We start from the raw sequence: 23,351 nt of genomic DNA, 5'->3' as shown, positions 1-23,351 counted from the left end.
ACAAACACACACGGCACATGCAGACATGCATGCGCCGGGTGCTACCCTACCCCCTCACTGCTTTGAGGGCTATGTTAATGAAACAGTTGCTGTTTCCTGGCATAACATTAATTACCCGATCAAAATAGAGTGGGTAATTAACTGCCCTTCTTTACCAGTGCTAATTACATTAACAGAGAAGGGCCATTTGAGGGAGCAAAAGAAAGGGGAGAAGGAAAGTAGAAATACAGCGGTACCACGCAGAGGCTGAAAAACAAGACAGTGAGGCAAACGCTTGTATGTATGTTTTAAGAGAGAGAAAGAGACAGAGAGGAGGAGGCCTCGTTGGAGGGAGACTCATGTGGTTCTCACTTGGGCCCCCAGAGGCTTGGTCCTCAGAGAAAAGCAGGCTTATTGGAGAGAAGAGAGATGGAGAGAGGGGGGTGTTGTTTATCTTGACATGCTCTACTCAGTCTTTAACGCTCGCATCACAATTAAGATGCTGCGGCTCATCAGCTATGTATACAAAACAGTGTAACAAGCTGCACGGGCACACAGGTGACGGGCGCAGTCAAAAATAGATTCAGCACAACCTTGAGTTGTGGAGCACTGTGGTAAAATCTTAATGTCCAGTAAACTGTCTGATAATCCAGTGTTTGTGAAAATGAATGCCAAGACAGTTTACAATTTAACGCAGGGCAAGAAACAAAGCAGCTTGTATCAACATCACACCTTTTTTTTTCAGTATCCATTTTATTTGGAGCACAAAATATAATTACACCTTGAGATATACAAATCACATTTGCAACTATTTTTTGTATCATTTCAAAGAAAGATGGCTTCAAAAACATAATATTAAATTGCTAATAATTTTTAAATAAATAAAATTAACCAAACTCTAAAAACAATTTTGCAAGAGTCATCTGTTCTTTGTGTTCTTTGTTTTTCGAGTCCTGAGAATGCAGTTTGTGTCATACTGAAAAAAATGTAAGTAAGGAAGTACAAGTAAAAACAGAATGATGAGGGTCAGTGAACATCTAATACGCCCGCTTCTTTTCTTTCTTTTTGAGCATTTGTGCTTTTATTTACCGTACTGCATAGTGACTAGAGACCTGTACAGGGCTGAGACATTTAACATGGATGTGTAAAATGTAAAAGTCACAGTCGTATATATTTAAATTTGTAACGTGAAGTGAAAAAGTACCAGGGCATCGGTGTAAGAGAGCATGCATTTAAAGTGAAATTAAAAAGGGATAAGGCTAACTAACATTTCCTTTACACAAGGAGAATCACCTTCTGCAACATATATATCATTATGCAAGATCCTGCAAACTGGGGATGTTTACTTAAAAAAAAAAAAAAACGAATTCATCTTCTATGCTGATCATTCATCAAATTCATTAGTAACCGCTGAGATAAATTCATGTCAGTAACAGCTGGAAAAAGTATCACTGTATAAAAACACGTTTATATTATTACCTAAACTAACAATAATAAGTTAAATTGCTTGTTTTTAAATAAATCAATATATGAATTCCTTTAGTAATAACCCTTGAGACAAAGAGCTCTCCCTTGAAAAACCGTAACGATCAGAACAAAAAATAAAGGGTTTGTTTTTCTGGAATGTAAATTGTCTTCAAAAAGTCTACTACAAAAAAACCTCTCACTAACTCACAGACGGTTTACACACATGCCGTTTAACGTGTCCATACGCAGACAGAATAGCACCCTGCTTTTTAGAGCTGCAACTTTTTATCCGAGTTGTCTGTCGTCCATCAGTGTTCAGTGCTCTCGTTGTGCGTCCTGTAAAACTCTGGCCGTGGTTTTGCGCAGGTGTTGAGGAAAAAAGGTGAATACTGCATGTGATGGTTGGTCAGAAGTCAACACAGATGCTTTTGAAGCTTGAGGCGAAATTCAAAGCAGTCTTCATCTGTTTCTTTTCCGAGGCTTCATTACACACACACACGTACACAGCCGAATGTGGTCCAGTCTAGTGCTGCTTGCTAAGGATGGTCTCTGTGGTTGTGGGTGGATTATTCTCCTCCGTGTCTGCAGTGGATAGCTGGTCTTTGGACATTTTCATACCCCGTGCTGTTCATCCAGACGGATGAAAAAGGGACTAAGAAAAGGCGAGCATACGGGGTTGGGGAGGGAAGATATACAGTACATGGTCGCTAGTGATCAATTTTCCATTCTCCCTGCCCTCGTAGTGCCAAAAGAGGGGCTAAGTGAAGCAGTGGTCTGGGGTAGATTGGGGGTGCTTTGCTACATCGGGGGAACAACCAGGCCCGTCATTGCTGGAGAGAAAAAAATATACAAAATCTATGATTCGACTCAGTCAGCTCTTGCATTATTCTACATCCAGCAACTGTTTTCTGTCTTGTTCAGTCAAAGCTTTCGAGTTAGTACAAGGGGTTAGACTGCATTCATAAGTTCAGACAGGGGGGTCAGATAGTGAGTTGGATGACTACCTCTGAAGCTGTTCCCCCCTGAGGCGGGGCAGGCAGGGGAGGGAGAGCCTTGGGGCCTGAGGACGGGAGCAAAAGCACTCTTCTGTTTAGCAGCAGACGGGAAGGAGGAGAAAGGCAAGAGAGAAGATGAGGAGCTGGAGCTTCCTGGTATAGTGGGGCTAGAGGGCATTACTGTGGAACAGAGAGCAACAGTCAACTTTAAGCCTGAAAGTCATAACACATCTGCTTTGTTAAGTTCATTAATGCACACTTGAAGATATTTAGAAAGTTTTTAAGATCTTACTGTAGGGAGAGCCAGTGGGGGAGGCACTGTTAAAACCAGGAGATCCAGGAACACCTAGACTAGTCATGGGAACTGTCCCATAGCCTCCAGTCATCCCTCCACTGGTGCCATAGGTTGACTGCTGGGGAGTTGAGGCTGACGGGTAACCCCTTGGAGACAAACTGCTCGAGTTGCGAATGTAACCTGGAGGGGCCGTGGAAAAGTTGGGTTACATTTGAGCTTTATTAGCTTCAAAATCAAACGTGAAGGATGACTTAAGGCTCAGTTTGCTCACCCTGGCTGCTCTGTCCTGGCTCTCCGATGCTCACACCCAACTGAGAGGGATAGGAGCCCAGGCCCATGACGCTGCCGTGGGCTGGTGAACTGGGCAGTGCCTGCAGCTGACTGTGAGGACGGGGAACACTGTAGAGCGCCTCGGCAATGTCAGCCGCTCGTTTCAGTAGCATGTCCTACAGGAGGGCAAATAAAATAGAGAGCAATGGGTCAGGCTCACAGACATATAATGCAGTTTGGCCAACATGTTATTGCTGTTAATTAATATATCTTTAGCTTGGCAGTAAACACAATATCTAATATCTAATTAATGTCTAAAACTGTGAATGTCTCCACTACACCCAATTAGCCCATTAGCTACAAGTTTCATACGGTGTACCAACCGTGCAGCTGACAGTTTTCTGACTCATACTGGTGCTTTCATGAGTTTTCATTTCATGTGCAAACTGAGAATCAGCAGCTGAACAGCCACTTGACATCCACAATCTAAAATTGTACTTTTTTGCAATGTTTTTTAATCTTTTAGCTTTCTGAGTGCCACACCTCTTTGGAAGATGCAGTCGTTATAATGAAATGTTGGAAACCATCAGTCATTTACATTAGAAATTCAGTCTATAAATCAATGCTAATTGTTAATATGTAAAAAATACAAAATCACAGTCACATGTGTACATTATTCTGGGCTTCAATACAATATGTAAAGAAAATTTCCACCAAACCTGATTACTGTGTGGATTTCCATACAAGGCTTCCACAAGATCTGCTGCTCTTTTCAGGAGGATCTCCTGCAAAAAACAAAAGAATAAAAACCAAATTGAATACAATAACCTCTTTATGACATGTGCACTGTGGTTTGAAAGATAATCGTAATATAGTAAGGTCATATATGTAGCTTTCTCTCACCTTAGCTAGTTTCTCTGGGTCACCAGGGTGCCGAGGAATAACCTTCTGAAGACGCTGAAAGCCATAATCTATGGTTGGTTCATTAAGAGCTAAAAAAGGAAGGACAAACTCAGTCAAAATCAGTCTCAGTTTAAAATTCTTGTGGATAACATGGACAAATAGAGCACAATGATGTGTCTACATACCTGTGTAGATAAAGCGCCCGGGTGCTCCTTTGCAGAATTGCTTAGATTTATAAGACAGTGTGACTTCCACAACCCCGGGAATGTGTCTCGGAGGTGTCTGGACACGGATAGCGTGTGGTGTGATCAGCTGGGGAACAAACACAGAAACTGTGTCACAAAATGATAAGAAATTCAACATGAGGACTCCAGCTAAACATTGGTTATTTATTTCTGCTCCTTGTAAAAAAAAAAAAAGACTATATATAAAGATTGACAGAGACATATTATGTCAGTGAAGAAGAATTTGAATCCTTCTTCTTTGTAATGACCAGCGGGGGATGTTCAGGAGAACGATCCAGCTGAACAGAGGCCTAGGAAGCAACTTTAATTCTTCCTTCATTGATGAGGTCAATAATAAGGTTCCTTGTGCATCTGTGGTCACTATTGCTAGTTTCAGAGTATGCTTTAGGGAATGACTACTCACTTGCTTGTGATATCTGGATTTCAAAAATCAAGAGCATGGTAACAGCCAAAAAACCCAACTAAAGGCTCCAGAGCTGTAGACCCAGACCATGGTGTGTAAAAAAAATCAGTTCAAGGTTGGAAACAACCTGTATAAGCTTGTTTGAAACTACATACAAGGCCAGAAGTCCTGGTCACGAGCCATGCACATGACTTTTACTCATGGTCTGGAGCTCAAGTCAAGTGTAGCTGGACTATTTTTTAGTTCAGTTTTCAAAGTGAAACTGGCATTTGGCCAGGAAAAGACACACAAGTGGCAAATTTCAAGCCATCAAAAAGTGGACTACTATCATTAGCTTAACCTCTTAAGCCCCAACGCCCCCTGATACGGGGGCAAAAGGCAGGAGATCAGTTAGGCTTGGGGCTTAAGAGGTTAACTCTGTGACACCCTGGTGACATTTGTCATGGTATGACAGCTGCCACTGGCATTTAAAGAAATATCCTCACCACCGTGTCCTGTAAATGTTCAGGCTACTTCTACAGTGCACAGTCTAATTTTCAGTACACAATCTAATTTTGTGTAGGCTGCACCTGAGTAACTGAAATAATGTGATAAAGCATAAGTTTTCATTTTTAAATATCTACCACCATTAGTGTGATGTTATGAAGATGCTCTTACCTCGCTCCATACGAGCATGCTTCCAAACACCACTTGTAGCCCGTCAAAAAAGTTCTCTCCAATGACTATGACCATTGCACCACCGGTGGTCCAGCCCTCACTCGGACTGATGGCTTTGATACATGGGGTAGCTAAACAGAAGAGCAAAGCAAGATTCACTTCAGCGGTTTCAATACAGGATGTTCAGCAGTTGAGAAAAGAAGATGTGCAACGGAAGTGGAGATCTGATGAAGACTGTTTTAAAGATGCTCTGTAGTTCAGGATTGTGCAAAACAAGTTCTAAGATAAAGTTACAAAAGCTAAAAGCATTAGTGCCTGAATATTTCAACTTCATTTTGTTTACGATGTGATTTTTATCCACAATGAACTCGAAGAGCACATTGGAAAGATATACAGTGTAGGTCAGCAGACACAGCAGCTCAAGCAATGGACGTTAAATGAAAGAGATAAAAACAAATCTCTATTAAAAAATAAATACGTTATGAAATGTATTTATGCACAGAACCGGAGTAAATGTTCTTGGTTACCTTTGACCACTGTTCAGATAAATAAGTTGTTCTTAGTTGAGATGTGATGTTGAAGATGTATACCTGGAAACGGATCTCCAACTGTAAACTTTGTTCTCAGGCTTACAATAAGATGGTCTCCACTTATATACGCATTTTCACTTTGTGGTTCTACAAAGCATTTTGAAGTGTGTTTCTCCTTCACTGTTTAGAGACTAACAGCACCATAGCTGCAACACAAGGTGCTTGCCTGCCCTGTGAAACAGACTGGGTTTTGATAGTCTCGCATATGGAGCAGTAAGATATCAAACCACCAGCTCTGGGAGGAGTAATTTCACTTCATCACCTAAGCCTTGGTCACCCACATAGCACATTGTTTATTAGAGATGACAGCATTATCTTGAGTTGAATATTTTAGGACACATTGACAAGTATGGAATAAATGCTTTAATTAGTTCAGTTAATGACCTCAGCAGTTATGTTTGATATACCACAGTGATTATGATCGGACGTTATGCAACTCGAGTACCTGCTGTTCCCTTATGTTCTGTGGATGAGTGTGTCTTATGCTTCTTGTGAGTGATGCAGCAGACATGTAACACAGAAAAAAAAGGTACGGTAAATGAAGTGTGACGCGATGGCGTAATTGTCTTACCATATTCCATCGTATTCTCGACAGACTCGCCTGGCTCCAGTCTTCGAGCTCTTCTGCCATGTTTTGAGTTGTTGTGGACAAACATGTTGTCAGACACGGCTAGGACGTGACCGTCTACACTCACAGTGCTGCACAGGACCACCTGAAAGAGAGGAAAAGAGCCATGAGGAAGATACATGAGCGTCTATGACCCACTTAGACAGCATGCTGCGAGTCACAATCTCAGGTTACGACAGTAAAATCCCTGAGCAACGATTTGTTTTAGTGTACAGGTGATAGTCATATTTCTTAATAGGTAATGTGACATCCCCGGGATCTCCATAATATGTCTGCATTCTGGGGATGACACTGTTCCCGCAAGCCTCCACTCCCCCATCAGGTCTCCATATGGCCTCTCCTGCACTAACTTTTTGATTCATAGAGCATGCAGCAGGCTCATCGTTGTCTCCTCGTGATCCTTCAATGACAGCAAACATATGGACCAAATCTCCCATTTTAGCCAGCAGTTAAGGTAGTGGATGATATATTGTGACCCTAATTTGATTTTCTGGTCTCAGCATGTGTGTGTCCCTTCCCACATCATGAGGATGACATACAAATAATTAATGAGAAGACACTTTTCTCTTTGGAAAAATTATGAGTGTTGATACAATGCTAATCCTGAGCGCAAAACTGAGTTTCCGCATGTTTATGAACATTTTTTGACAGTTAAAGGGAGAAGATCAATGAGAAAAGAATTTGAATAAACCATAATGTTTTTATTTTTATTTTTTTGTTTATTTTTTTTTTAGATATGTCAGAAAAGATCAATCTTTTTACTCCCTTTGAAATAAACACATGGCAGTAATTTTACAGGTGAGGGAACACGAGGAGGGAAAAAAGGAGAAAAGGCATATGATCCATAGGTGGTGGAAAAAAGAGGGGCAGCTATAGGAAAATAACTGTAAATTATCGATCTAGCGTCAGACTCCTGTCCAGCTCCGATCACCTTTTAACCCGGAGATGACAGTCTCCGAGTGCCTGCGTGCTCATAACTTCTCAGTGTGTGTCACCTCGCAGGGGATAAAGCAAAAATGGTGCAAGACAGCAGGACGAAGACAGGGAAGGGACAGGGGGTTTGCTGGGAGGAGGAGAATGCCAGACAGAGGCCGCTGCTGCTGAAAGACGGCAGAGGAAGTGAGGCGGGAGCGTCCCAAGTGACCACTTCCTGGGTCACGGAGCATGACCTCCTCCATCTGGAGCCAATCACTCAATTCTTGACAACTTCCTGAAACACCTCAACCTATTTCCTGCACTCCAGCACCCCCACGACCAAGCCCCCCTCCACATATCCAACTCCTTTCACTTGTCTTTCTGTCTTGCTGTCTTCTTATTGATTTTTAACTTTCACCTTTAACTCCCACCTTCGTGTTTTTCTCTGCATAACCTCTCCAAAGGAGGAGTTTAAGGTAAAAGTGTGACAAGAAAATTCAAAAACAAAATCCTCTATCTAAATTAGAAGACACGAGGTGACATTCTCATTAATCCAAAACCTTTTGTTTTTTAGTGCCACGTTCCCCACTTCCATGCAAGCACACACTCACACACTTGCTGGTTTCCCTCCGTGTACTTGTACCTGAAATCTCCTCATATCCCTTGGGTTTCCTGCTGTCTTCAGACAATTCTGGTTACATTTCAGGAAAAACTTCAAGAAAAACCTGCAAAGGTAAATACAAGGACACATGTTTGTATATTAGCAACAAAAAAAGCATCACACAAAAGAATCTTGATCACGTTTGTGATTATTTGCTACCCTGTAACAAACTGGCAGTCTAAGAAGACGCTAATTATTTTTCCGAGACAGGTCTTGTGTGTGTAAGGTTGTGCGGATGTGTGCGTCTCTGCTCTGTACACATCTGATTACTGTTCTGTCTTCAATCCCAGCTGTTTAGTTTAATAATAAAGTCAATGTTATTACACTTTAAATCAAGTAATGAGATTTTGAAGCACAGTCCAGTGAAACAGCCACGGTGTTTCAAAGTACACTGGAGACAGTGATGTATGCCAGGAGACTCAAGGGACCGTGGTATCCCACAATGCCGTATTTGAACCCCCACATGGGAATGGAGAGGGAAATGAAGTACAGACAACTATAGAGAAAGTGAAACGAGGAGGTGGGAAGATGGAAGGTAGCGATAGAGGCACAGGCACTAGTATGGACATGAATTTTGTTTTCAAGTATATGTGTCTCATTACGTATGTGAGTCTACTTCTGGGTGTGATAGACTGTGCAGACACAGAGTAGGTGAGAGAGAGAGAGAGAGAGAGAGAGAAAGAGGTGCTGATAGCCTCTGCTGCACCAAAGGAAACCTGAGAGAAAGGTGGAATAAATAGGAGAGAGGGAGACTGTGGAGAGAGACTCCAAATCCCAGGTGTACGCAGTTCGGCAACATAGCCCGCTGCCATGGCAACGCAGCTCTGCCGCAATCCCAAAGTCCCCATGCTGAGGCAAAGACAGCGGTGGGAAAGAAAAGGAAACAACAAGAACACATTCCATCACTGAAACCCAGCGCGGAGCCAGGAGAGAGACTTGGCGAGGTGAGAGGCAGGAAAGTATATAAAGAGGACAGGTGCAGACAGGGCTCAGGAGGTGGAGGACTTAAAGAGAGGACGTGTGTTAAAATACAATAAAATAGGAATGAGCTTTGCGCTGATGCAGGATTGTGATGTAATTACGCTTCTTCACTTCACAGTAAACACATCTGCCACATCTCTGCCGTGTCTGTGAGAAACACACCCATTAGCACTCCAATAAAACAAAGAATAGCAAAGCAGAGAAAAATGTTGCACAAGGATGCAACGTATTTCTTTTGGGGGGTTTTTTAGCTTGGGGGGGGGCTTCATGGGTAGCTCCAATCCCACCCACACTGTGTTTTCTGCAAGTATAAGTCATCTTAATGTAGAGCGGTTGTTTGGAGAGGAACTTCATATTGGCCCCATGGCCCTGAATCCTCCCATCGAATACTAATCTCTCCCTCATTCTGTCAGTTTTTACTCGCTATTCTTCCATCACTCGCTCCAACTTCCTCCCTTGTGAACAGGACCTGGCTTCTAACTCCGTTCCAACAGTGTGTCCAATATTTCTTGATTTGAGCTATTTCGTCAGAGGACAATCAATATTGTTGTTGGCAGAGGGCGATTGCAATTTATCACTTAGATCTTAGGCCTCCAAACTCAAAGCTACGCTCAGTTTGGGGTGGAAACATGTAAAAGGGCACATCTGCAGGATTTTAACATACATGCAGCAGTGCATGTATGTTAAAATCCTGCACAGGCAGAGTTTTAAAGTCTGGTTCTGGACTCTACAAGTGGACAATAATCAAAATTGTCCCGTTTCATTTTACTGTGTCTACTGAAGGTGATACAGAATACATATTGATTATGTCCGGGCCAATGCTTCTTACACTGTGGCTCATTTAAAGGAATATAGAAGCCTTATGCATTAACCATTACATCACAGGAATCACATTTCTGGTTCAGTAAGCAGGTCCATTGTATGCTTGTGGTTTGATAACACTGGTTTCCTCACACAATCCAGTCGTAATCACTCACTTGACTGACTGACATGATAAATTTCTGCTGTAGTGATGCATCAGATACCAAAATCACAACCTAATTCAAAGGCTGTCTACACCGATCTCAGGCTTTGTGCACTTTCTGAGGGTTCTTGACCTTGTTTGTTGACTTCTTCTCATCATTCCTTGTTTGTATGACACCGGATGCCTCACACATGCACGCTCACAACCACACATCCGCATGCATGCATACATGCACACTCTAATACACTGACACACACCCCTCTGCTCCCCTCCCAAAAACCCATTGAGTCAACTTTTCACCCCCCCCCCAGTTCGGACGCACACAGCTGCAAATGCTGAAATTAAAGCGAGACATTGACGCATATATTAGCATGCATTAGCCGCTTCCCCCTGCCCACTTAACATGCAAATCTCCCAGCCCCGTCGCCTCGCACCTTCTGCCACACATTCATTTGCTGAATTATAATTAGACTAATCTTGCATAATTAATAAGAAGTCGAGGACCCTCTGTTTTTATCCCCTCCTCTATTGTGGTTGCAAAAGTTTAATATTGCTGTTGTTTGTTTTTGTTTTGGTAATGTAATACACCCACACACCTCCCCGTGCACACAGAAGAGACGAAGAGAACACGCTAAGAATTGGAGGTGATCCTCATGTCACAGGGAAATTGCAGAGAAAGGCTATTTTCAAAGAACTCCACCAGAGTTATCGTGTTTATATTTAATAGCTGCCTTGTTACACATCCACAGATTATACTGCTCCATAAAGCAGGTGGAAAAGAGAGATCCTGTTTTTATTAAAACACTGTCAAGTGGGTAACACAGTGCAAATAAAACTAATGGGAGGTATGAAACAATTTTTAAACTGTCTGCCTCAATAAATATTTGTTTTAACGACTGACAATTGAAGAAGAACTGCAGACTATAAGATAAAGCATTATTGGTAATCTTGTAAAAATGTATTTTAAAAATAAAACTTCTTAGATTAAGATTGCTGTTCCACATTAGTGGCAAATTTCACCCTACAGCATGCTGCAGTCAGCTATGAGAATCAAGTTTTATCTTCTGCAGCGTCTTCCCTCCACATACACGCTTAAAACAGGAAACACAAACAAAACATAGAACCAAGTCTTAAACTTTGGGATCCTTTTACACTAGAGCGCCACAGGGAGTGTGTTTTTTTCTTTTCTGTCTTCACTTCTAAATCTCTGTCAAGGCCTCCAGTCCCTTTGTCTACATCTGCGTCAGTTCCCAAGACTAAACACAGGCCTCGCAGCATGAGGTGGGCATCCCAGGAGTGACAACTTGCTTTGCTAAAACTAGATCAGTGACCAAACTCCAAGTCGTGACACTAAAAACAATAAAAGAGTAACAGTTTTTTTTAAACACGTTTTCATTCTTTACTATGCCTGGTTTCACATTCCTCAGTCGATTTTAGCATCTGTTACACATGTAAGCATTGCCCTGCTTTACACATGGCCTTAATCATCCAGTGAGCACCTAAGCACCAAAGGACTTAACAAAAATTTTCATAGGCATTCATCAGCACTAATCACTGTTGACATAAACTGCCTTTTCACATAGTCGTAAAACACATCACCCACTATTCTCGCTGTAAATGAACTTTTACTGGTTGCAGTGGCTCTTCAAGCAATCTGATTCAAGCGTGGCTTTAATGAAGAGTTCAAATTAGCCAGGAGCACAGAAAACACTCCGACTCTCACTTTCCTGGGGTTGGCTTTAGTTTTCTAATTTTGGGTCAGTGCAGCAAAAGTGACAAATTTATGCTTTAATCCAAATATACGAGAGGAGAAAACTTAAAGCAAACTATGGGGAGGGGGTGACTGTCATCATTTTTGCTCAGCAAAAGTGGGTTCCCTGCTGCTTGGTGAGAGGCGAAAAGTGGAGACGGAAAAAGAGACGCTCTTCTTCATCATCTTAATAAATGTAATTTTTGACCCAGTCTGTAATCCCTAATATTCAAACTAAAAAAGGCTGCAAAAAAGCAAAAAAGATGAAGAGGCGGACGCGGAGGAAGAGAGGAAGAATGTCGACGTCCTGTATGCAGGGCCATCACTCATCAGACATCCCCTCCATCACCTCCCCACCGCCACCCTGAAAAAACAAAACAGTGTCCTGACATCGTGGTGGAGGGGGAGCTGAAAGGCGGGTGGGGAGGAGGGGAGGAAAATTAGGAAACCAGATGTGAAGCATTAAAACATACTGACATGCTGAGGGCCTTCCTCTGCCACACTCACACACTGAGAACACTAACTCGTACAGCAGGCTAAGATACATGCACGCATGCATGTGTATGTCTCACACACACACAGGCCATAAAACAACACACACGTACACATGCACACACAAAGACAAATACTGACTTGAAAGCAGCCATGTGTGCACAATCAATTATGCAGAATTATCCACATTAGAAAAAGTGATGCCTAAAAAACAAATGCCTAAAAAATGTAAGCATGCTAGCTGATTTTTAATAAAACACGCGTGAAATGGGCCAAAACACGCTGCAGCGCTGGAGGATGTAACAATTTTTCACTGTAAGACAAAAATCTACAGATGGGTCATCATGCATCACTGTATGGACATGCATCCAATTAGGACATATATTTTGGCTGAGAAATGGCTGGGGGAGCTTTGTTTTCCTTCATGAGGGGAGCTGTATTGGGGGGGGGAATTGGAGCATAGTAGATGTGTATGTGTCAGTGGGGAAGAGTAATAAATACCCCTGGACCAGGGTCCCCTGGCAGACTGGGAGCTAGACTGGTCACCAGGGTTAACACCCGGGGCACCTGACCTCTGACATTGCTAATGGGGCACAGAAAACCCTCCACGAACTGATACCCCCTCTGTCGCATACCACCACAGGACCTTTCACACCAGTCGTCCCCAGTCCGCTCCCCTCCTCCTCCTAAAAACATACAGGGATATCTGTGGCATCACCTTCACTGCCCTTTCACCAGCAAATGCCACACAAATTCCCTACAGCTTGAGCATCTCTTTCATTTTCTTTTTTTCGGGATGCTTTTTAAACATATATGCAGTCGTCATCATCATCATTAAAAAAAAAATAAAGCTTGACCCTCATCTGTTTCCACAAGTTAAATACAGATGAAGGCTTTATCTACTAAATGGATTGTCACTGTAGGACCCTGATCTCATTTGACAGCAGTATTTATCCTGTGTGAGCTGGGAAGATTATCCTCCATTGGCCAACTTACTCATGTAAAATAAAACAGTGTGAATATACCACACATCAACTTAATGCTGTGTGTTTTATTTATCCGTTCTTATCCCTACCTCAGGTAATTACACATCACTAGAATTATTTTGCTGCTATAAAACACAGATTTTATTCAGGCTTTTTCTTTTGGCTGTTTGTGTGAAGACAAAATGCAGGACTAAGAAGTTGGGCTTCAAAAAGGAACATGCTAACTTTCATCGGATACACCTTAAAGCAGACAGCGAGCACATGGATGAACTCAGCTCTTTATAAATTTGACTGGTGGATTGGCTGTGTCCCTTTTGGCCTCCTCTCCGTTGCCTCCCGGGCTGGCTTCACCCCTGCAACCCCAGCCCAGACCTACCCCGCCTCTAAACTTGAGAACTGTGACAAAGCCAAACATTTTAACCACTGGTGCTGATTTATAGAGCTGGGTAGCGCTGTAAAACCTTTAGGCTTGCCACTGAAAAAGTGACTGTGGCATTCTGGAGCTGGGAGCTTAAGAGGGCTGCGAGGAGGAAAGTGGAATGATGGGAAGGGTACTCAAGAGGCACTTGAGAGGTTTCTCTTGGGTGTAAAAAGTGTTTTACTGCATAACCTCTCACCAGCTGCTAAATGTGCATTTCAACAATTTAAAATGAATTAATGTGTTAGTCTCTCGAGCTTAGCCAAAAGCATAGCATAGAGACCATCCACATGGGACTGCGGTCAGCCTGCCAAATAGATAGATATGGATAGATATTCAGAGTCTAGAGAGCATGAATTCACAACCAGGACAGGGAATAGAAGTCCCATCAGTGGCCTGACCTCTCCCAGCATGCTTGGCGTGTCCTGAGGGACGAGGATTCAAAATATACTCTCACAACTGTCAGATGGAGACACGTAGCACCTTCTTCAACTGAATAGATTTCAAATATGCCAGAAGGTCATCCACGACGCACCAAAATCTAATCTTACCTTTTCAATACCCTTTCAATCAATCAGCAGCTAATAAGATTTACCAATAACGTGTATAAAGCTTGGCCCAAAAGAACAATGAAGCTGGGATGGATGCCACTGAGAGGGAGAGGAGAGGAAAGAGAAGCAACAACAGAAGGAGAAGAGATGTCTTCTTAATTAGCCAGTAATGATAAGATCTGACAAACAACATCTGTTTCCAGAAAGAGAGAGAAGGGAGGGTGGGGGGGGGCGTAAAGAGGGAGAGGGAAGAAGAGGGCGAGAGAGCGGGATGGGAAGCAGCACAAGAGAGAGAGAAACTGCTGAGAAACCTGTGAAGCCTAGACAACAGGGACCTGCTTGTAAGAAAGTAAAGGGGGAGCGGAGGGGATGTGTTTGGGAGGGAACGCTGTGTAGCGTGACACAATGGAGAAAGGAGGATGAGAAGTATAGCAGAAGTGAGAGAAAGACAGACAGGGGAGAGAAATCTGACAGGGTTGAGGGAGTCGAAAAGCCAGGACGACTATGACAGACAGGAGAAGGAAAACAGATCAAAAGGAGAGAAAATGAGGAAGATAGACAGACGCAGAGAAGGTGAGCTGGATAATGGTGCTGAAGGGAGAGAGGAGGAACGTGCGAAGAGATGGGAATGGAATCACTCAGAGGTTTCAAGGTGCTGTAATTTACTGTCCATGGCTAATACACAACAAATGTGTGGGAGCCGTGGACTGCGAGAGGAGAAGGGGAGCAGAGTGGTTGGGGGGCCAGGAGGGTGGAGGCTTTAGGGAGGGCATGCAGACTGTTGGGGCTCTCAGCATGCCTGCTGGGAGCCTGTCAGCAGTCACATCACCCCTTGCCCTCAGCCCTGACAGATTCATCAGGACCATCCCACACCCTGCTGCATGTATCCAAAAGATTGCAGTGACAATTGTTAAACTGCTTTTGCCATTTTTAATTCACATTTCCTGTCAGACTTTTATTTGTTAATGTTATGTTCGATCCAGCAATCATCCCCACATCAGACAAGCCACCGAGTTCTCATGAGATCTCGTGAAAACGCTTCAAAAACTTCAGGCTTTTAGCTCACTCTCTATACTTTTAAGCCCATTTTGGTTCTTTGCTCGCTGTTTGTTGCAAGACAGTTAAAAAAAAATTGTGTATTGCACACGGTCAATAGAAAGTGTGGGTTATTTTCTTATTTGTAACTAAAATCAATCATGAAGTCAGCAAAAAAAAAAAAACATAAGAAAAAACTTAACTAAATCAAACTAAATCTCAAGGGGAACATAACCTGGGTATAGCCATGACTATCGGATATGATGTAACATCTGAAATAGCACAAAGACAGCAAATTGTGACAGTTAACAAATTATTAAAGATTATTATTAAAGATAATGTGCAGTATCTACATTGTGCTCTACACATTAAATTTGCTTGAGAATGGCTAATAACGGTCACACCAAAGATTTTCTTATTAAGATGGAAACACACTATGGGCTTGCCTTCAGTGGGAAGGTTCTCTGCAGCAATCCTGCACTCATATGCTCCATGCTACTCCATGCTTGATTTTTTTCAAGCAGCTTTGATAAATGTACTGAAGTTCTTACGAATGAAAAGCTATTGTATAAGAACTGTGTCTATACACAGCGTCTTTGCCTGTCTGTTTCCTTCATGGACCGCAGGAAGTATAACTTTTGCCTGTGATACTTAATCAAATTTTTTTTTTTTTTTTTAAATCCTGCAGAAGTGTAAATATTAGTGTTTGGAAATGCTTTCAAAAAGTGAGCGCCAGGGATTTCAGAGAAATCTAACTCCTAAGAAAAATAAGAGTCTTTCCAGATCCCAGATAAATAGACAAACAAAAAAACAAGGTGGCCTGTGGGGCCGGCTTAGCACCAGGGGGCATTGTTAAGTCATTAGTGAAATTTAAGCCTTTAACCACAACCAAACCCAGTCACCCCCAGCAGCAGTGTCCAGCCAAAGAAAACAGCCCCTGTTACTAAATACCACTGCTAACTGGCCTTTGACTCCAGCAACCCCCCCAACACACACACAAACACACACAAAAGATTCTAGATTCTTATGAAAGTCCAGTGCAGGAATGCTTGTTCGCTTGCTCATGATCTGAAGTGCTGCTAAATCACTGTAATTTGCCCACTTGTGATCCTTTGAGTGTCCCTGCTTAATCCCTTCACTGCTCAACCAAAGGTGAACCTTATTAGTGGCTAGACAAATGGGAGGGTTTTCCCCAGCATCCCACCCCTCCTCGAAATTCCCATTCATAAATACCCCCCACCCCCCCACAGTTCATCCATTGGTAGTCCGATCCCATTTCCTGTCACAACATCTCTCCGTTGCTGTCTGTTTCCTACTGCCCCCTGTGTAGGCTCTCAAAGAAAACAAACCAGGCCTACTTCTTGTGGCAGAGTTCAAGCCACAACAGCCAAATGCTGGCCGTATCAGAGCAAAGGTGACCAAACACAAACTCGGCCCATAACCTTCCACTCATTATACACTTCCTGTGCATGCTGGAGTCCCGGGTATTTCCAGCTCACATGACACCAAAATGTAGAGAGCTTGAGACTTACCAAAGGTCCCTGAACTCATTTTCAGCGGTCTTAACTCTGAGTGTGGCTCTTACTGTTTGATGCGGTGCCTGTCAGAGAATTTGATATTCTAGACATTGCATCGTCTCTCCCTGTCTGTCTTTGTGTCATTCTCCTGCTTGCATTGCCCCAAGGGAGGAGCCATCCCCACAGTCCTGTGCCAGCTGCTCAGTGGTCCAGCCTGCGTGCCGCTCTGCTGTGTGAGGCGTTGTGCACTAGAGCCTCAGGGCTCTGTCGCCACGCTGCCTGGACCCCTGCATGAGGGGCTTGCTGACAGAGGGTCTGGAGGGACTGGACAGTACCAGCTCACCAGGGATAGTCCTGTGACAGCGGACTGAGGGGGGCAGACTTTGTCTCTGAACATGCATGTGTGACAGACAGGTAATTTATGCAAAGATAATAATGGCTGCTGTATCCATAACTAAGAGCGCACACATGCTTCTCTATGACATGTTCAGTTTCTTTCGTGTATTCAACAGCGGCTTTAAAGCCAAGTCTACACATAGAAAATGTTAGATTTTGAGGCTCACCTGTAGCTGGACTGCCACTTACTGTCATAGAAACTGACAGCTCAAACACCTCAGCCAGCTACAGCTGCACTCAGAGTGTATTTGTCTCAGTTTGCAACAACTTCACCACCATCATCTTCAACTCTTTTCCAGTCAAAGGATCAAATAAAAGTAATTGAGAGATCCAACTTTGAAGCCATGTACCTATGATATTATGATCTTAGCGCTGATTGCTCGGGTTCAGGATGGCGCGTATGAACACGCTTTGAGATATTTGACTGGACTTCAATAATTTCTTGGCAAAAAGATCTGTGACTTCACAATAAAAATGTGAAACTGAGTTGTGCTTTCCAAAGCGTGTGGGTTCAGACACTACGTGCACCATTTCCAGCTTTGGACCAAACCTCAAAAAACTCATCCTAAAATAATATGAGAGGAATAAGGTAAAGACAGCATACAAGTGTACACAGAGTGAATTAGGAGTTTTAATTAAGTACAGTAAAAGGCAAATCTAATACTGGATGCATGAGAAACGGTTTCCTAAAATGACATTGTTGTCTCACACATAAAACTCTCAAGCGCGTATATGACGACCTAACGGGGCGAGTTGGCGGTAGAATTTGAGTATGCATCTGGGAAAGGGAAGGAATTCGACCTCTGACACAGTCCAAAAAATGTTGCTGCATTTATTCTTTGGCTGATAGTTTAATGTTCTTTTCCCAAAGACTTGTAGTTTCTATTTTCTTTTCGGTTGAAGAATGAGGAGGCCAATATTCCCCATCATTAGTAGGACAAGGAGTAACTTTATGTGACCTGCTGTGAAATCAGGTAGGCAGCAAAGCTCTGCAGGAAGCACAGAGGGAAGTAGTCTGCATCATCATGGGTTTTTAAAGAAAATATGACAGGCAGGCACACGCAGGTGGAAAGACTAACATCAAAACAGATGGTCACACTGTCTGTCTAATACACCACAATGGCAGGGAGCAGGTATTTACATACAGCAACAGATATTTGAATAGTTTATTGTCAAACTTTCCAGACAGCGACAAGCCATAAAAAACAATAAAAATGACAGAGTTTAACAGCTCACAAGCACCGCAGAAGCGAGATATATAGAGAAATGTGACATAAGATTTATACCAGCATTAAGAACTGCTCACTAATAACTGCAATAATGCACATTGACCTGAGGAAATTTGTAATTGAGATGAAACTAAACCAATTTTCTGTATATTGATCAGAAAGGAAACCCTGCACGCACTCAATGAAAACAAACCTGTGGTACATGCACACAACTAGAACCGAGACTACAAACAGATCAATACAACCCACAACCTAAGATTAAGAATAATGGATCGTTCTCGGAGCTAAGCTCAAATAAAGTCATTTCTCGAGACTCATATACTATAGTTTTAATAAATAAAAGAATAAAATAAACTCTAAATGCATCCTTCTGAAAAACAAAAAATCTGGGTTTAAGCTGCTGCTGATGAAAGTGTGCACAAGTATGTAACAGTCCTTGTGAGCTCATTTTCAGTGTGGGGGAGGGAACAGGCATATTGACAACATTGGAAAATTCCTATTGATTATTCGTCTTTTCTCTGAGCACCGGCTTGTTAAAAAAGGGCCCTCTTGGAAACACGATCAATTAGTGAGATAGTGCTTACCATTGATCACCCCAGTGCCCCTCACAAGACTCCTGCCTTACAATGGATCCCTCTACACACTCTATATGACCAACTATTGATCTCAGCTTCTTAGCCAAATATAAAAGCACACACCCAGAGCTGCCCCCCCCAACAAATCCCCATTCAACCCACACAGCCTAATACTAATACTGACATCTGCTTGTCTCCATTGTAAACCCCACAGCTCACTCATAAAGACTGAGGCCCAGAACCAATATAGTTTCTCTGAGGTCAGAGATCAGTTTTGCAATAATACCACCATTAACAGATCTGCCTGGGTTGAGATTGAGAATGAGCTAAATTTCAAACAGTGAAAGCAATCATCCAAAAATAAAGAAATAAAAATAAAAGAAATACCAGTATTTGAATTTTGACCTGAAAGCACTCAATAATTTTCTGTTTTGCTTAATAAATGACCTTAAAAATGACCTGTCAAAATAATCAACCACCAGTTTCTGAAAAAAGATTCATTTACGCATGTTTATTAAAACAAGAAAAGAAAAGAAATGTAATATAATAAATACATTGATTGCATGAGCTTGAAGAATTACATTTATAGTAATGAGCCCAGAGGCATTGATCCAACTTCCTATTGAACAATCCACTCATCTAACCAATCAGAAAACAAGTCAGGCCATCAGTCAAGGATAAGTGACATCCTGCAAACAGAGATGTCACATTAGGACTGCGAGTATAACAGTTCACCTATGCAGCTGCAAAACTAGCAGACACAGCAGGCACTGGGGCGTTAGATAATTCGCCCCCAAAAGCAACTCGAGTCATCTCTTTGTCAACTCCTGCCCTTGCCCTCTTCATCCCTCCACCCTCTGTCCTTTCACCCCTCCCAGTGGATCAGCTGTGATCTCCTCTCTCTCCCCTTTCACTCAGATCAGGATTAGAAAGAAGGGAAGGTGGAGGGAGCTGCAGCAGTAGCAGCAGCAGCAGGAGAAGGGGGAGAGAAAACTGAAACAATATGGAAAGGAGATTAGAAAAGAGGGGGTTTGGGCCGTTTGGGGAATTGCAAACTCCCTTGTGCTTGGGTAGGTGTCCTAATGACACTGCCTAATTATGGCAAAATTAGACAGGCTAAAGGGAGGGTGGAGGGGGGTGTTGGTGAAGGAGATGGTAATGTGACGGAGAAAAGAAAGAGGAGCACGGGAATTAAGCAATAGGGAGTTAAAATAGTAAGCATGTGAGAGCAAAAGGGCGAGAGGGGTGTGCAGAAGCACAGATACAAACTGGGGCAGGTGGAAAGGGAGCAATGCACTGAGGGTGCGAGGAGAAGGAGAAAAGAAGGAAGGAAAAGGGTAGAAAGCAGTGGTGGTGGAAGGGAGTGGGCCCCAGCACGCTGCATGTTAATTGGAGAACAGGTGTTAGGGCTGGGAGCAGGAGGCTGATTACTGGAGCCACAGAAACTGACTGTCTCCTCCACACACACACACACAGAAGTGCACACACATACACAAATGCGCATAGGCTTCAGACACACACACACACACATGAATAATTTAAGACCCAAGCAAGGACTAGGGGAAAAGGTCAGTGTAGGGGTCAAAGAGACACACAGACAATCGTACATAGATCCATATACATACATAAATAAACATCCCCACAAGCATGAAAATATACATTCGTTTGCGTGCATGCAAACGATGCATATGTGTTATAAACTTCCTCCTAGTTGAGCATACATGCATTGAGCATATGGAGAAAAGTAAGGACACCTCTGATTGGGCAAAGCAGTATTCCACCAGCTTAGCAGAAATTAACTGGCTTCTAATAGGTGGGTCCCTGAGGAGGGGATTTTGTAGGATAGTCGAGAGGGAGAAGCCCCCATCAGGACAGGATATGGCCAGTGTGATTAGAGAGTACAGTAGGTCAATGATTTAATTTAAATCAATCCTCAGAGCTGCACATCAGCCTGCACACACACACACACAGAAAGCCACAAAGAAATATAGACTGTTTTTGTGTTGTTTTTCCTCACCAGAAAATCGCCAATCTACTTAAAAAGCAAATTTCAAAGCAGTTTAGCCATGTTAGGAGGAAGTATAAAAAAGGGTGCGGAGGGAGCGATTGTGAGAATAATGTTCTAGAGTAAATGGGAAAAGCAGCTGCTCCAAGGTATTCTGGGAAAATTCATACAACAACAACCCGATTTTTCCGTTATATGAAAACAATCTTCATCTGAGATCCTCTGAGACACACTGTCAACAGCCAGCCGGCTTGAACTGAGGAGGGGAAAGAAAAGGGTCCTTGATATATGTGAAGTGAGTGCTTTCTAGACAGACAATTGCAGGGAAGGAGAGAAGGAAGGAGAGGGCAACGGAGGGAGTGAGGGAGAGAGAGGTGATGAAGGTTGCCCCATGACATCACACAGTAGGTATTTCACATACGGTCTGCTTATGAGTATCAATCACGCTGGTTAATGCCAGGCAGACAGTGTGGGACCTCCAAAAGCCCTTTAGACGTGAAGACTCTCACACACGCTGATTACAGGGGTGGTCATCTCCCTTTAAGCCTGATAACTGGCCCTCGGGGTGAACATTAAGTACATATGTGAGCCCGTCTGGTGGTGTGAATGATCCACATGCTTCTGATAAAAGTAAATCTGTGCTTTTGTCAGGTCTCAGGTGCAAATGAGTGACCAAAGTGAAACAGATCCCAGCAAGCTGGAAGATAGATCAGCCGATAAACAGAAAGCCGCAGACAGAAAGACACATGGGAGACAGACACGGGCGCTTTTCACTGGATGTTACCGCCTGTTTGCAGTGATGTGGTGTAAATTGCCCCAGAGAAACAATGAACATACTTCCCATGGAGAAGAAGAACAAGATTGACATGTGATGCATACACGCACAGTTAGGTATTATGTCTTAAATGAACAGAGAGCATGTGTAAGCTTCTTCTACAGTTGGTGCAGAGGGGACTGTTGTGAGAGTTTAGATAGTATAGATAGGTGATGGTTTGAGGTGATGGACACTGTGTGGGACATGCTTGGATTTTATTACCTGTCAATGATGACTGGGTCGGACGGCGTCTCATTTCGATTGCCACAACTTTTCTTCTCACAGCAGCGACTGAGTGGGCGGTTAAAGAAACAGGAAAGTGGAAAAAGTTAGCGTTGTGGGGGAAAAAAAATAAAAAAAACACCAACTACAACAAATTAAACAGGAGGAGCCACCATTTTTCTCTGACCCATCCACATCCATAGACCCCGGCTGCTCTGCCCCACAGTGGGCCGTGATCCAGGAACACACAAAAGCAGCATGGGAGGGGTGGGGAAGAATGGACAAAAGAATAAAAGAGGAAGAAAAGGTACAACAACACACCCTACAAACAGTGAGGGACCATTGAAAAAGTGAAAAGCCAGCTAGGCAATCTGTCACATTGATTTTGAAATCAAACTCAACCCCCACGCAGCTTTACTGCGCACGCACACCGTCCCATAACATCCTACCATTCGTCAGCGGTCTTGTCCGAGGAGCCTGCTGGCCGACCAGTCCCCCTCAACAACCCCTCCCAAAGCCCCCAACTCCCCTTCACTGCATAACAAAAGTGCCCCCACCCCTAACCATCTGCCACCCCTACACCTCGCCTTACCCCTCTCGTGTCCCAGCTTGGCCCTGCCCTGCCCCCCCTCCGCCCCCCTGTCAGACGGCCTCACTCCCCAGCTGTGACGCTTGCCCTCTGCCTCTTCGGCTCTGTTATTAGCCAGCTGTGAGTCACATTCGGGCATCTGCTGGCTACACAATGGCAAAGCTCACTCTGCTTCAGCCCTCCTCCTGATATTCCAGTCCCCCTAGCCTTCTTCCTGTGGCCCTCACATCCTATAGGTCAAGGCCCACTTCCAGACACTCTTAAAGTTCTTCTACATCCACAAAAAAAAAAACAGCTACCTAAGCCACGACCAGCCTTCTTAAACTCGCTCTGCTTCCGAAGTTGCTCTTTGGCACTGGCTGCACCACCGCACTTGTCATCCAGTGCCGATGAAGTTCATGCATGTCTAAACATAATTTTTATTTCCATGAGCCAAAAGCAGATTGATCCCCTAAAGTGTTTGCTGCTGTCAGTTGATTTCTGACTGCAAAAACCACAGGCCCGAGAGAGTGGAGCGCTCCAAGACGGAACGGGAGCTTAACCAGGGACATGCTGCCTCACAGCAGACAGCAGCGGTGGGTTACAACTGTAACAAGGATGATGATGGACAACCTAGACTTACAGTTCAATAACAGGGTAATTTTTAAAAAAGTACAGCCCCAAGCATCACCACAAAACCCATTTAAAGCTGACTGAGACAAAACAAAGTGAAAGAGTGTAATGGATACAAGTACTTGACATTTGTAGGTGCAGGTTAGTGTGTGTGTGTGTGTGTGTGTGTGTGTGTGTGTGTGTGTGTGTGTGTGTGTGTGTGTGTGT

At 43.3% G+C, this 23,351-nt stretch overlaps 1 protein-coding gene across 1 annotated transcript in view; it reads right to left on the bottom strand.

The window, feature by feature from the left end:
* Window positions 1–919: 919 nt before the first annotated feature.
* Window positions 920–23,351, bottom strand: part of ebf2 (EBF transcription factor 2) — a 28,211-nt gene continuing 5,779 nt past the window's right edge. Inside the window, exons 4-14 of the mRNA XM_013914065.1 lie at window positions 21,944–22,012; window positions 7,991–8,072; window positions 6,376–6,517; window positions 5,215–5,345; window positions 4,095–4,221; window positions 3,910–3,998; window positions 3,726–3,791; window positions 3,008–3,182; window positions 2,734–2,916; window positions 2,451–2,621; window positions 920–2,276 (exon numbers count right to left, since the gene is read on the bottom strand). Coding sequence (XP_013769519.1) covers window positions 2,245–2,276; window positions 2,451–2,621; window positions 2,734–2,916; window positions 3,008–3,182; window positions 3,726–3,791; window positions 3,910–3,998; window positions 4,095–4,221; window positions 5,215–5,345; window positions 6,376–6,517; window positions 7,991–8,072; window positions 21,944–22,012 — 1,267 coding nt within the window. The 3' untranslated portion in view covers window positions 920–2,244. The remainder of the gene's footprint in view (window positions 2,277–2,450; window positions 2,622–2,733; window positions 2,917–3,007; window positions 3,183–3,725; window positions 3,792–3,909; window positions 3,999–4,094; window positions 4,222–5,214; window positions 5,346–6,375; window positions 6,518–7,990; window positions 8,073–21,943; window positions 22,013–23,351) is intronic.

This window comes from Pundamilia nyererei, unplaced genomic scaffold, assembly GCF_000239375.1.
Source record: "Pundamilia nyererei isolate P.nyererei 1_Seehausen unplaced genomic scaffold, PunNye1.0 scaffold00006, whole genome shotgun sequence".
NCBI lineage: Eukaryota > Metazoa > Chordata > Actinopteri > Cichliformes > Cichlidae > Pundamilia > Pundamilia nyererei.
The sequence above is the reverse complement of the archived record's forward strand: the minus strand, read 5'-3'. Positions and strand labels throughout refer to the sequence as shown.